The sequence below is a fragment of the Symphalangus syndactylus genome, chromosome 11 (genome assembly GCF_028878055.3).
Source record: "Symphalangus syndactylus isolate Jambi chromosome 11, NHGRI_mSymSyn1-v2.1_pri, whole genome shotgun sequence".
NCBI classification, from domain to species: domain Eukaryota; kingdom Metazoa; phylum Chordata; class Mammalia; order Primates; family Hylobatidae; genus Symphalangus; species Symphalangus syndactylus.
The window spans coordinates 65602156-65615825 of record NC_072433.2 but is presented as its reverse complement, the minus strand read 5'-3'; the positions used below and the strand labels follow the sequence as shown (position 1 = coordinate 65615825).

Below are 13670 nucleotides of genomic sequence, written 5' to 3'. Positions count from 1 at the left end.
TTTTTAAAATCATATTTGTCAGTTAACTTGAAGGAAAAAAGTCATTAAATTATCTTTGGTTGATAATTCTAATTGAAAATATTTCATGCAAATATCTTGTCCTGTGAGGCTAGAAATTAGCTTTGACTTCTTGCTGATTTCAAAGCACAGTATGGCTTTGACAAACTTTACATACTGCTTATCCTATTTTATAGTTTCAAATTTCAAACCTGTTTGCAATGGTTTCCTCTTCGGATGTATATTTGATGCTTGTCATGTCAGATCTTTTTTGCTACTTGCCTTTTTTTAAATCAGCATGAAAATGAACATGCATAATACATTAAAAAATCTTTTCAGGTATATTGTTACATATTTTTGTTTGTATTATTTGGAGGTTAATAAGTATTTCCAGGATCTTTTATTTATTATTTGAAATGACATACATTAAATAGAAATCAGTTTTTTTAACCCTGTGACTTTGTATTGCATTTTGGAAATGTTGATGTGTTGAGGTGTATAATTGAATACCATAGAAACAAAATGGAGATTTGAGGATGATGAATTGATAACTAGGTATTTTTTGTGGTGAGATTCTAAGATCAGTTACTGTTGTCCTTATAAAAGTCTAATACAGTCACTCAGCTGTTAAAAGCCTAATCCTCTATTTAAAAAAATATACAAAAACAAATTGTCTATCTTTCTGCCTGATCTCTTCTCAAGTACTAACACAATGGAAACAGTGGGTGATCTGTCAATGTGTTTGGTTTGTCGATGATGGTTTTGTATAAATATTGGGAGGGGAAGAAATAAAATCGCACAGTAAAATATGATTTCATCTGCCTTTTCTCTGCAGCTCCATGGCTCATGCTGCGGTGTGAAATTCTCATTTTACACACTTTGCAGGCGGAGCACATGAATTATGCATTGAGCAAGAAAAATCTCCTGCCTCAAGTCCTATATGCATTTACCCAGGTTCTGTCTCTATTACCAAGATGAATTGCAAATGGAGAAATATTTGATGGAATAGAGCTCTTAATTTCTTTGTTTAGAATTCAGAATTTTATTTTTATAGTAGGTCCTTTAAGTATGAAAATGTTTTAAACTTACTATGGATTTTTTAAAATGAAAAATGAAATATAATATAAGAGGAATACCAAACACATCATGAAGCATTTTATAGCCTTGATTCAGAATGCAGGGGTTTTTCAATTCAGTAGAAATGACCATTATCTATTGCTAATGTTGTATTTCAGTCACTGGTTATTTGCTGTTCTCAGAAAGTCAATGAAATTCTGTCCTTTTGAAAGCCTTTTTTCTCTCTGTTCTAGGCTTCTAATAAGAGATTATGCCAATTTCTCATGCAGCTCTGTTCTGTGTTATATGTGACCTGATATGTATTTAATAGATATTGTTACACACTCTTGGCTGTGAAGTAGAAAATAAGGTATAGACTTGCCTTCAGCTTTAACTTTATCTTGATTTGATAGGTTTCTAATTTTTCAGGTGGGGAGGTTACAGTTCCATAAAGACAGTCATGCACCGTTGTAGCTTATAGGAAGCTACACCCATTGTGCTCAGCATAGCATTTTGATAAGTCACATGATGATATGCTCTTTTTGTTACATGTTCTTTCTTCACAGGAATGATATTCTAGTTGAGACTGCATTTTCATTCTGCACTTGTTTTCATTTACTTGCAACTTAAATTTTAGCTTCAAAACTAACGTTTCTTCTATTTTTTTTTCACCATCTTAGACATTGTTTACTCATTTGAGAAATGGAGAGGGGGCAAATACTATTTCTTTTGTTTTTAAATAGAAATGAAAATTAAAACTTAACTAGATGATTTGGAGAGTTCAGTGATAAAAATAATTACTTTGAAGAATAAAATTAGTGCCTTTTTAAGTGCATTAATAATGTATATTATTGGCCGGGCGCGGTGGCTCACGCTTGTAATCCCAGCACTTTGGGAGGCCGAGGCGGGCGGATCACAAGGTCAGGAGATCGAGACCACGGTGAAACCCCGTCTCTACTAAAAATACAAAAAATTAGCCGGGCGTGGTGGCGGGCGCCTGTGGTCCCAGCTACTCGGAGAGGCTGAGGCAGGAGAATGGTGTGAACCTGGGAGGCGAAGCTTGCAGTGAGCCAAGATCGCGCCACTGCCCTCCAGCCTGGGCGACAGAGCGAGACTCCGTCTCAAAAAAAAAAAAAAAAAAAAAAAAAAAAAGGTATATTATTATGTGGTCCTTGAAGTTTCTGAGTATCAGCATAAGGGAAAAAACAAGTGAAATTTAAATTATTTTAAAATGTTACCTATGTATAATTTTATGTAATGCTTTTGTTCATGTATGTGCACTGTTGTAGGAGCTCTAACACTGTGTAAACTTTAAATGGTGATAAAATATATTTTGCTTCAGTGGTACCTTCTGGTGGCTAGAGGAATACTTCAAAAATATTTATTAGCATATTAACAATAAGCTGTAGACTTTTGGTAGATTGTAAGTTATCTGAAGGTAGGACTGTATCTATCTTGGCTGTTATTTCCATTGCTTGGCACAGAATCGAATATATATTTAAAATTCTATACATACCTATTGAATGAATGAATGGATGAATAAATAAACAAAAACATTTTAGTAGAAACTTTAGTTTTGGTCTGTGATTTGAGAAAATTTAATGTAAAAAATAGTATAGATTAGAAAGATAAACTTTGACTCAATTATATTTAACACCCTATTCTTTGTTGGCCTTTAGTTGTTTGTAATGCACTTAATTAATACTATTTTCTTTTTAAAAGATTTACAAATTTTTTCTGAATATCTAACCAAACTGTGAACAGTTCAGGCTTAGGGGCACTGTATTCTAGTTCATGGATATATACGTTTTGTAAGTACAGTAGACTGAATAAGCAAATCTCTGCTGGGGGAAGCCCTAATTTTATGCAGACATGTTTTGAAATATTTATTTTCTCTATGCAACAGTAGAGCAAGTGAGTGAGTCCTTTCAACTCTGAAAAGAAAGAGCCTGAGAATGTCATTTATAGATTTTAATGAATATCTTTGGCAAAGAAGTTTGATACAACCCAGCATAGAAACATAAAATATCTAGTACAATGCCTGTCACAAACTATATCAGAAAAGGCTGACCTATCACAAGCCCATCAAAAATATCTGAGCTATGCATATATTGAGTATTTCTTTTTCTTAAGTTAACCTGTTTAAAAGTTATTTTCAAGAATACTTGTGGACTTTCTACCAAAGAGCCACTTTACGTTTTTATGTTAGCAAGAAGTTGTCCGATTATAAAATAATTACATACCGTTAAATTTTGTTCTGACATTTATAATTTTTAAACACGAAATAGTTTAAGAGTTTGCATGGTAGGTAAGAAATACTATATGCTAATTGAGACAAATGTTGATTCAGAAAAACATTTTATATAACCATACAGAAGTTTAATTTGTTGGTACCAGTAAGCAGAGGGAAAAAAAAGTTTGTTTTGGAATATTAAGGACTACTACACAGATTTTTAAAACAGAACATGTGATAAATGAAGTATTTGTTATTTTATAGGAGAAAGAAAAGAAAACAAAGCAAGATAGAACTCCTCTTACCAAAGATGTTTCACTTCTAGATCTGGATGATTGTAAGTATTGTAATTTAAAATATTTCTTCTGTGTTTACTAAGAGTATTTTTTATTTTTATAGTACCTTTCATTTACATGTCCCAAAATATATCAATATTTATTGTGAAAGACTTATAGATGAATAAGGCAAGAAAGGTTTGGAAATCAGTGGTATTTGTTTCTTTCATCTATTCAGCATATCACTTTATTATCACATGAACAAATATAGATGGCCAAATACAGGTACACAAAATTCATTTCAAAATCTTTTGCTTTAGTAATTTATACTTGTTTGCTAACTAGTCATCCATATCTTATAACTTCTACATTGTGAAATGTGGATTATGGGGATTGACACATCTAACTTAAGGAGGTAGAGGATTAAGGAATGTAAATCAAAATGGAAAGGACATCACCATCTTCCACTTGGCACAATTTCAGTAGGAATGGAAATGGGTTACAAAGCCTTTGGAGGCCAGTTTGGCTATACCTGTCAGTCTTTGAACTGCAAAAAATCTTTGTCCCAACAAATCTAAGAATTCAGAATTCTACAAATATATTCACCCAAGTGTACAAAGATATATGTATTTACCACCTCTCCTTAAGTCCTCCTGCATGGTGAGAGAGAGATAGTGGTACTTTGTTGCACTAGGAGAAGAGTAACAAGAAGTGAGTTTTCATGAATATTAAACTACTATCATTTTTTGATAGAGTTTTTCTATGCTGAGAGTGAGTTATGTTTTAGCTTATCTCATTCTGTCACAGATCTGTTCTGTTACCTGCCCTGTCCCCAGTAGCCATGGCATATACTTAACATAGAGAAACTAAAATATGTAATACAGAGAAATAACAGAGAAACCAAAAATAAAATTGGAGTTAAATTTGAATCATGTTTTACATATTGGCTAAGATTTTGAGGTTTGGTGTCATCCAGTGTTGCTAAGGTTTGGAGAAACAGATGTACATGTTTTTGATAGGAATATAAATAGGTACAGCTCTTTGGAGTCATTTTAGCAATTTCTATCAAAACTTAAATTGCACATACCCTTTCACCTAGCACTTCTTCCCCACCCCCCGAGACGGAATCTCACTTTGTTGCCCAGGCTGGAGTGTAGTGGCACTACCTCGGCTCACTGCAACCTCCGCCTTCCTGGTTCAAGCAATTCTCCTGCCTCAGCCTCCTGAGTAGCTGGGACTACAGGTGTGTACCATCATGCCCAGCTAATTTTTTGTATTTTTTTTTTTTAGTAGAGATGGGGTTTCACCGTGTTAGCCAGGATGATCTTGATTTCCCCACCACGTGATCCACCCGCCTCGGCCTCCCAAAGTGCTGGGATTACAGGTGTGAGCCACTGCACCCCACTGACCTAGCAGTTCTTTTCCAGAAATTTATCCTACTGATAAACTACTGATGAAATCAGATCTTATTTCTTTCTTGTTTTAAACCCTTGAATTTAATGGCTTAATTTTGCATTTAGATGAAAGCCCATACTCCTTTCCCAGGTTTCTCAGACTGTAGATGATCTGACCCCTGTCTCTTTCCTATCCACATTTCATCCTACTCTGTTTTTATGCATTTGTCACACATACCAGGCTCATTTCTGCCAAGGGCCTTTCTACTGCTGTTCCCCTGCTGAGAACAATTCCCCCAGATATTCTGTTGGCAGACTGATCCTTACTTCCCCAGCTCAGAAGTCATCTGCTCTTACACACTGTCCTAGTCCCTTTGAGGTGGCGTAACAGAATACCTTAGACTGGGTAATTTATAAACAGCAGAAATTAATCGTTCGTAGTTCTGGAGGCTGGGAAGTCCAAGATCAAGGTGCCAGCATATTTGATGATTGGTGAGGGCTAGCTCTGCTTCAGAGAAAGACTTCTGTTTTCTCATGTGACAGAAGGAGGAAACACCATCCCTCATATCTCTTTTATAAGGGCACCAATCCCATTCATGAGGGTAGAACCCCTATAACCTAATTACCTACTAAAGGCCCCACCATAGTCTGGATTAAGTTTCAACATGAATTTTGGAGGGACACAAATATTCAGACCATAGCGCAAACCTTCTTCACTTGTTATTCTTGTCTTCATGGCATTTTTCACTCTCTGAAATTACCTTAAAATTTTGGTACTTGATTATTGTCTCTTTCTCCTGACAAAGATGTAAGTTCCATGAGGACAGGATCTCTGTCTGTGTTGCTCACTGCTATTCCTAGTGTATAGAGTGGCTCCTGGCAGTTTGTGGGCACCCAGTAAATATTTCTTGAATTAATGAAACATATAAAGGCATATATAAAAATTTCATTGCAGCATTGTTCAGTGGTTAAGGCCAGTTCACTGGCCTGCTTATGATGTAGGACTAACCTGGGAACAGACAAGAATAAGACTTTCATTTTATATTTTGTATCTTTCTGTGACATTTGAATATCTTACATATGTATGTTTGTAACCTTCATAATTTAAAAAGTTTAAAATTGTAAAAGAATAACAGTAAAGTACATTTAAAAAGGAACTAAAAGTAAATGTTACAAGGTACTAGAGTGTACTAATTACAACTTTTTCTTATATTCAACTCTGGATTTCCTGGCAACTACGGTAAAAAAAGAAAAACCTATGAAATGATATAATTGTTATAGTCCCATTCTATAAAAAAAGTATATTTTTATATGTTGAGACAAGCTTTTTTAAAAAATCAAGTTTTTAATAATTGAAATGAAAGTTGTTTTGAATTTTAAGGGAACTTTGATCCCAACCTACATTTTTTAACTCAATATAGGATATAGTGTTTCTCTTTGTTTTTAATACCCAAGTGCCATTTCTTTAAAAATCTTTCATAGTCCTGCTTTTGTCAGAAATGACACTTGAAACTCTCTTGTTAACAAGTCAGTTCAGCCTATGTTTTCTGGATTGTCTCCTAAGTGCAAGGTACTTTAGTAGGTGCTGTAATAGATAAATAAAATTTACTCGTTCCCTTCCAAAAACTAAAATCTAGTCAGAGACACAGATAACAGAACAAGTAACTATTGTATATGAGAGAAAACAGAGATGCCAAGTATAGTGAAGAAACAAAGAGGGAGATGAAAACCCCTCTTTGGGGTTTTCATTAACCCCAAATTAAAAAACTACAAAAACCTTGTGAAGGAACTGTGATCTGAGCTTACAGATAAAGACAAGCAGAGTGCCAACTTCACTGTATGCCTCTTATTAGCCTACAGTGGTTCTCCATTGCCCATGGCATGCAGTTTGTTGCTCAGATACTAAAATGTTACTCTCCAGTGGCTTTAGTTCTTAACTGTGAGAATTAGATTAATCTTGAAAGAAGGCCAGACACATTCCCTGTGTTTTATCTAAGAGGCACATCATAATCCACACAGGTTGTTTGCTAGGTACACAGTGCATACCAGGAAGACTGCAAGTACTGAATTTATTCATTTCTTCATTCAGGAAATGTTAATTGAGTACTTGCTATGATCTTTATAATCTGCTACATACTGGAGATTCTAAATTAATACAATATTGTCCCTACCCAAGGAACTCTCAAAGTGTAATGGGAAAAACAGATAAATTGGCAATTAGATTGCCACATTATAGATGAAATGAGGAGAAATGCACAAAATACTGTTTGGTGTCAAGGTTCCTAATCCACCTAGCAGTATCAAAATTTAACTTTTTTTTTTTTTTTTTTTTTTTTTTTTGAGACGGAGTCTCGCTCTGTCGCCCAGGCTGGAGTGCAGTGGCGCCCTCTCGGCTCACTGCAAGCTCCGCCTCCCGGGTTCACGCCATTCTCCTGCCTCAGCCTCTCCGAGTAGCTGGGACTACAGGCGCCCGCCACTACGCCCGGCTAATTTTTTTGTATTTTTAGTAGAGACGGGGTTTCACTGTGGTCTCGATCTCCTGACCTCGTGATCCGCCCGCCTCGGCCTCCCAAAGTGCTGGGATTACAAGCGTGAGCCACCGCGCCCGGCCCAAAATTTAACTTTTGAGTTGAGTTGGCCAGGCCTGGTGGCTCACACTTGTCATACCAGCACTTTGGGAAGCCGAGGCAGGCGGATCACCTGAGGCCAAGAGATTGATACCAGCTTAGCCAACATGGTGAAACCCCGTCTCTACTAAAAATAGAAAAATTAGCCAGGCGTGGTGGTGCACGCCTGTAATCCCAGTTACTTGGGAGGCTGTGGCAGGAGAATTGCTTAAACCTGGGAGGCAGAGGTTCCAGTGAGCCAGGATCGCACCACTGCACTCCAGCCTGGGTGACAGAGTGATATTCCATCTCAAAAAAAGAAAAAAGAAAGAAAAAAAAAGCATCAGTCAAGCAGTTGGAGGCATGAGGGGAGGGTATACTAGGCAGAATAAAGGTATGGAGGAGGGAAAGAGCTTGCTACTACCAGAAATAATGATTGTCTCTAAGGCAGCAACCCTAGCAATAGACTGACTCTACTACAAAACAATTTGGTTATTTCTCTTACTATTTCCTTATTATATCTATTGAGGGGATGTTATCATGAGCACAGGGATTAGTCCTATGCCTTTAATCAGTTTAGTAGTTTCTTTGTGTCTCATTTTATTCATTTGTAATTTTTTTAAAGGCTATAAACTTCTACAGTTTCTTTAGATCATTAAGTTATATAACTCTTTCATGGGGGTCAGTTAACAATATATGAGAAAATATTTGTTCTAGGATAATATATGACCTAACAGTCTTTTGTTAGAGATATCAATATGCTTTCTATGTTTCAGGTATATTTTATATTCCTGGAAATTACAATATATTTTAGGACCCCATACCATGTGCTCTCAGTAGGAGGATCATAAATCAGTGATCATATTCTAGTGTTCTTTTATAGGAAATATAAACCTATGTCATTACATTGTTAGTACAACTGACGGTGAAGTATTTAAAAAATCTCTGTCAGCCAACAATAATCATACTTCAAATAAGCCTAATGATATGTGATATCACATTGTTGAGTGAATTTTGGTCAACATTGTTGAGTGAATTTTGGTCAAGGCAGTAGAGTGGAGTCGCTAAGAGGACAGTGGAGCAAGCTATCTGAGTTTCAATCCCAGCTCTGTTACTCACTAGTTGTGACATCTTGGGCAATTTACTTAACCTCTCCATGCTTTAGCTGCTTTGTCTATAAAATTGGGATGGTACAAATACTTTTGGGAGTCATTTAATTCTCAAAGGATGAAATGACTTGTGATATATGTAAAAGCATTTAGAACTGTGCCTGACACATGATAGACATTACTGGGGTTAGTGATGATGCTGGTGCTTATGATGCCAATGATACAGATGATGCAGCAAATTACAAATTAAATAACAACATATTAAGCCATTATATATTCAGTTTTTCTTATTCTGAAATCTTAAGGCAAAGCTTTGATCAGAAGAATAATTGAATAATTACTGTATTAGATCTACTTTTAGAAAGGAAAAAAAGTTTTATAGAAAGTTTTTAAAATAAAAAGAAGAAAATAAAATTAACTTGTAATCCAAACACCCCAGGTTAACATTCTGACATATCAGTTTAGATTCTCTTCATATGCAAATCCCCCCCTCCAAATTGGATTGTACTGAGAAACTGTTTTATCACTTGCTTTCTCCTCTGTTTAAAGTACATGTTCTTAGCCAGTGTGGTGGCTCATGTCTATAATCTAGCACTTTGGAGGCCAAGGCGGGAGGATTGCTTAAGCCAGGAGGTCAAGGCTGTAGTGAGCTGCAATTGTGCCATCGCACTCCAGCCCAAGTGACAGAGCAAGACCCTGTTTCCAAAAACAAAACAAAACCTACGTTCTTTATAACTGCGTGGTTGTCCTTTATTCTGTTAGAACAAATTCTATTGAACAGGTTTACTATTGTTGGGAATGTAACTGTTTTCCATTTTTTGCTATCATAATTAGTGAAGTAACATTCATCATTGTAAATATATTTTTAAATATCTCTGTAACTGTTTCCTTAAGATAAATTTCCAGAAGTAGTATTGCTGGGACAACAACTTTGAAGAATTTGTTTGTCCAAAATTGCCTTTTAGTCTTGGCATGGTGGCTCATGCCTGTAATCCCAGCTACTTGGGAGGCTGAGACAGGAGGATTGCTTGAAGCTGGGAGTTCGAGACCAGTCTGGACAACAAAGTGAGACTCCTGTCTCTACAAAAAGATAGAAAAATTAGCGGGGCATGGTGGCATACACCTGTAATACTAGCTACTCAGGAGGCTGAGGTGGGAGGATCACTTGAGTCCAGAAATTCAAGGCTGCACTGAGCTGTGATTATGCCACTCCACTCCAGCCTGGGTGACAGAGAAACTCCTTCTTAAAAATAAGTAAATAAAATTGCCTTTCAGAAAGCTTGTACCAGCTTACACAGTATTAATGTGAGGGTGCTATATTCCTTGTACCTTCACCTAGATTCTGTATTTTAAGATTACCTTTTCTAATTTGACAGGTGGACATGATATTTCATTTTAACTTGTATGCTGTGACATTTTTAAAAAAACCCTATAGAGTCACTTTGTTTTTACACATTACTAATTGAATACTTCAGCACAGTCACCTAGCCTCAGAATTCACTTTGGGGTAAGCTTTCAATGCCAATTTTCATCTTGCCATACCTGCAAACAGATGCATAATCATCAGTTTAATACCAGAGCACACATCTTCTGAAATTATATTAAAACCCATCCTGTTTTAAAAAAGAGCAGAACTTCCTTGTGGTGTGAATTTTCTTCTCTTGTCTCTTGATGGTATTTAGCCAAGCCACAGTTGAAATCAGAGGCTGTTTCTTTTTCAGTTTTTTATTCGTTATATGGGCATTCTAATATTTTGAAAGGATGAATGGTGGATGGGTGGGTAGATAGATGTACGAAGGAATGAATAAACATGCATTTAGAACTTACCTGAAAAGTTACGTGTTGCATGGGAAGGCAACATATTATGATCCAAGTTAGAAGAAGCAGTTTCTAATTCTATAGTGGTTCTACCATTCACTTTTTTTATGACCTTGTCAATATTAATCTCCCTGTGGCTCAGTTTCCAGTGTCTTCAATATTAAATGCTCTTTTTAAGCCTTCTCATTGCCATTGGCTTACTTTAGTCTTTTTCACTTCATTCCTAAACTATTGTAAATTCTTCCTTTCTCCCAACCCTGCCTTCAGTCTGTGCATTGTACTACCATCTGATTAACTATCCTGCAGGACCATATTCATTATCATTCCTCTGTTTGATCAGTTTTTGACTGTTCCCCTTGGTCTGTAGGATAAGTCCAGTCCCCTTAGTTTTTCAATTTCCCACCTCCCAGCCTTTGTTTATAGCATTCTGTTATCCAACAATTAACTGGCTTCTTTCTTTCCTCTTGTTCAAATCTCACCCTTACTTAAAAATTGAACTTCTTTCCCTCCTATTCATGAAGCCTCCTCTTCCACTCCTTCTCCAGTGATCCTTGTTTTCCTTCTGACTCTGTGACACTTGCTAAACTGTACAGGGGTTTTCAGTGTGGGTCTAAGGAAGCCTGGAGATTTGAAGCTGTGCTTCAACTGTATTAAGTGAGCATGGGGAAGATCAAGAGCTCCACTCCCTCCCCATCCAACCTCCAGGCTGCTTTTTCTATTATATATGTTGAGATTTTGTTTAGTGTTTCCTTTGAAATTTTTCTTCTTTGGCCGTATCATTTACGGACTGTATTGTTACTTTTTTTTTTTTTTTTCCAAATACATGTATCTCTTTTTCTTAATTAGGTTTTCTTACTTGAGAATCTGAACTTTTTTGTCTCTCACTTGCTACCTTGCAGAATAAATATTTGTTGTTAACTTTATGGATTAATATTTGTTTTGCCTTGTTCACTGGATACTGTGAGACTAAAATGAGAAAAAGATGCTTTGAAAAGTAATGTCACAGCTGAGTGTCATGGCACGCACCTGTAATCCCAGCAGTTTGGGAGGCCAAGGTAGGAAGATTGCCTGAGCCTAGGAGTTAGAGACCAGCCTGGGCAACATGGGGAGACCCCATCTCTTAAAAAAAAAAAAAAAAAAAAAAAAAAGGCTGGGTATGGTGTATGCACTTACTCAGGAGGCTGAGATTGCTTGGGCCCAGGAAGGGATTGCACCACTTTACTCCAGCCTGGGCAACAGAGCAAGACCCTATCTCCAAAAATAAAAATAAAAAAGAAATGTCAAATTAACTAAATGTTATTCCCTTTAGAATATTATCTTGGAATGAGAACTTGTTGGAAGCTAAAACTTGACCACATTTTAATGTATTTTATTCGAATGGTTTAGAAGCACTGAAATTTAATGTTATTGTCTGTTCACACAGACTAGCAGAAATGCAAACACGTAAAGACACTAATTTGTATTACATGAGAAGTACAGTTATAGAAGTTTGTCCCAGTATATCTGTGGAACAAAGAAGGCACATATAAGCTGTTTGCAGGTGAGCCAGAGTGTTTTCCTTTTAAAGGGTAGCTTGCCAGATCGAAGTTGCAAGATGAGCAAGCAGAAAAGTAGGCAAACAGAGTAGAATATAAAAGGCTCCAAGACATAGAACAAGATCTTGGGAACTATTATCCCATAGAGCTAGCACATAACAGTGCTGAAATTGGAGATAAGCTGGACCTGAGTAGTCCAGTATGGCGGCCACGAGCCACATGTAATTACTTAAGTAAAATTTAAAATGCAATTATTTAGTCATACTAGCCACATATCAAGAGCATGTTAGGCATATGTGGCTAGTGGCCACTTTATCAGATGTAGAACATTTCCATTATCATAGGAAGTGCTATTAGGGCTGGGGCAGACCATAGAGGACTTTGTGAACTTAATTGAGGAGTTGGGCTTTTATCTTATAGGCAGTTATGAGCCTTTGAAGAGTCTTAAGCAGGGGAGTAACATGACCAGACTTGCATTTTTAGAAGATTTCCAAACTTACAGGTATCAGTTCTCAAGTATATAGCAGTTTTAGAATCAGTCAGACATTTCTATCAGCACATAGCTTTTGCTGAAAAAGTATAATTACAAGGGAATTAGGTAGCCTGATTAGAGTGGAGAATAAAATAGATGTAGGATTTAAACATCTTTCAAGACTTCTAATTCCACTGGAGCATTCTCTTGGAAGCGGTTGTTATGATAGTCTGGAAAAAAAATGTTTCTTTACTTTTTTAGGGAGATTACTGGGTGATAAATGTTAGTGATAATGTTATGTGATAAAAATTTTCACAAACTATTACTCAAGATATTTATATCCTTATTTTGTTATAGGATTTGCCATTATGTTTTGAAAGCTAAGACTAATAACTGCCATGACTTGATAATAACTTGACTAAATCAAGATGTTAAATAGAATTGTCATACATTTATTAATCAAAGTAATTTAATTAGATTTACTAACAAAATAAAAATGTTGCTTTTAATAATTTGAATTAAATGTTCACGCACATTTACTAATTTAGGCCTTTTCTTACAGTTAACCCAGTATCCACTCCAGTTGCACTGCCCACACCAGCTCTTTCTCCAAGTTTGATGGCTGATCTTGAAGGTTTAAACTTGTCAACTTCCTCTTCAGTCATCAGTGTAAGTTATTTTTAAAATACACCAGCTCTGTTTTCTTATGTTGCCATTGTATCTTTTTTATTAAAATGTAAATACTTAAAGTGGATTCTTAGTTTTGAACAGATTCTTCTCTAAGAACAAGCCCAATTTAGCTAAGACCTTTTAATTTTTTAAATAATTTACTCAAACCATTATCTTCTCAGTTTTTTTCCCTTGTTGTCCACACTTAATTATCATCTATATGCTTTTCTCTGGTATTGTTATATATCTGTAACATACAAAGGTTCTTAACCACATTGATGCAGTACATATATCTGAACTGTGCCACAGAAAGTTGTCTACATTAACAGACTTTCATTTCCATAATCGTTTTATTCCTACCACAATATTTTTTCATAGACTTAAAAATTCATGACTGTTTTTATTTAAAAGTTCAAGATTTTTTTTCTATTTTTGTACATTTATTTACATGTGTTGGTGTCTTTAAAATTAGTCTTTAATGTTATTTATAGAATGTGATGTGAAGT

At 35.8% G+C, this 13670-nt stretch overlaps 1 protein-coding gene across 6 annotated transcripts in view; it reads left to right on the top strand.

Moving 5' to 3' along the window:
* AP3B1 (adaptor related protein complex 3 subunit beta 1) overlaps window positions 1-13670 on the top strand; it is a 290306-nt gene that overhangs the window by 189847 nt on the left and 86789 nt on the right. For all 6 annotated transcript variants that reach the window (XM_055299187.2, XM_063612139.1, XM_055299189.2 and 3 more), the window contains 2 exons: window positions 3551-3623; window positions 13058-13164. In XM_055299187.2, the coding sequence (XP_055155162.1) occupies window positions 3551-3623; window positions 13058-13164 (180 nt within the window). The remainder of the gene's footprint in view (window positions 1-3550; window positions 3624-13057; window positions 13165-13670) is intronic.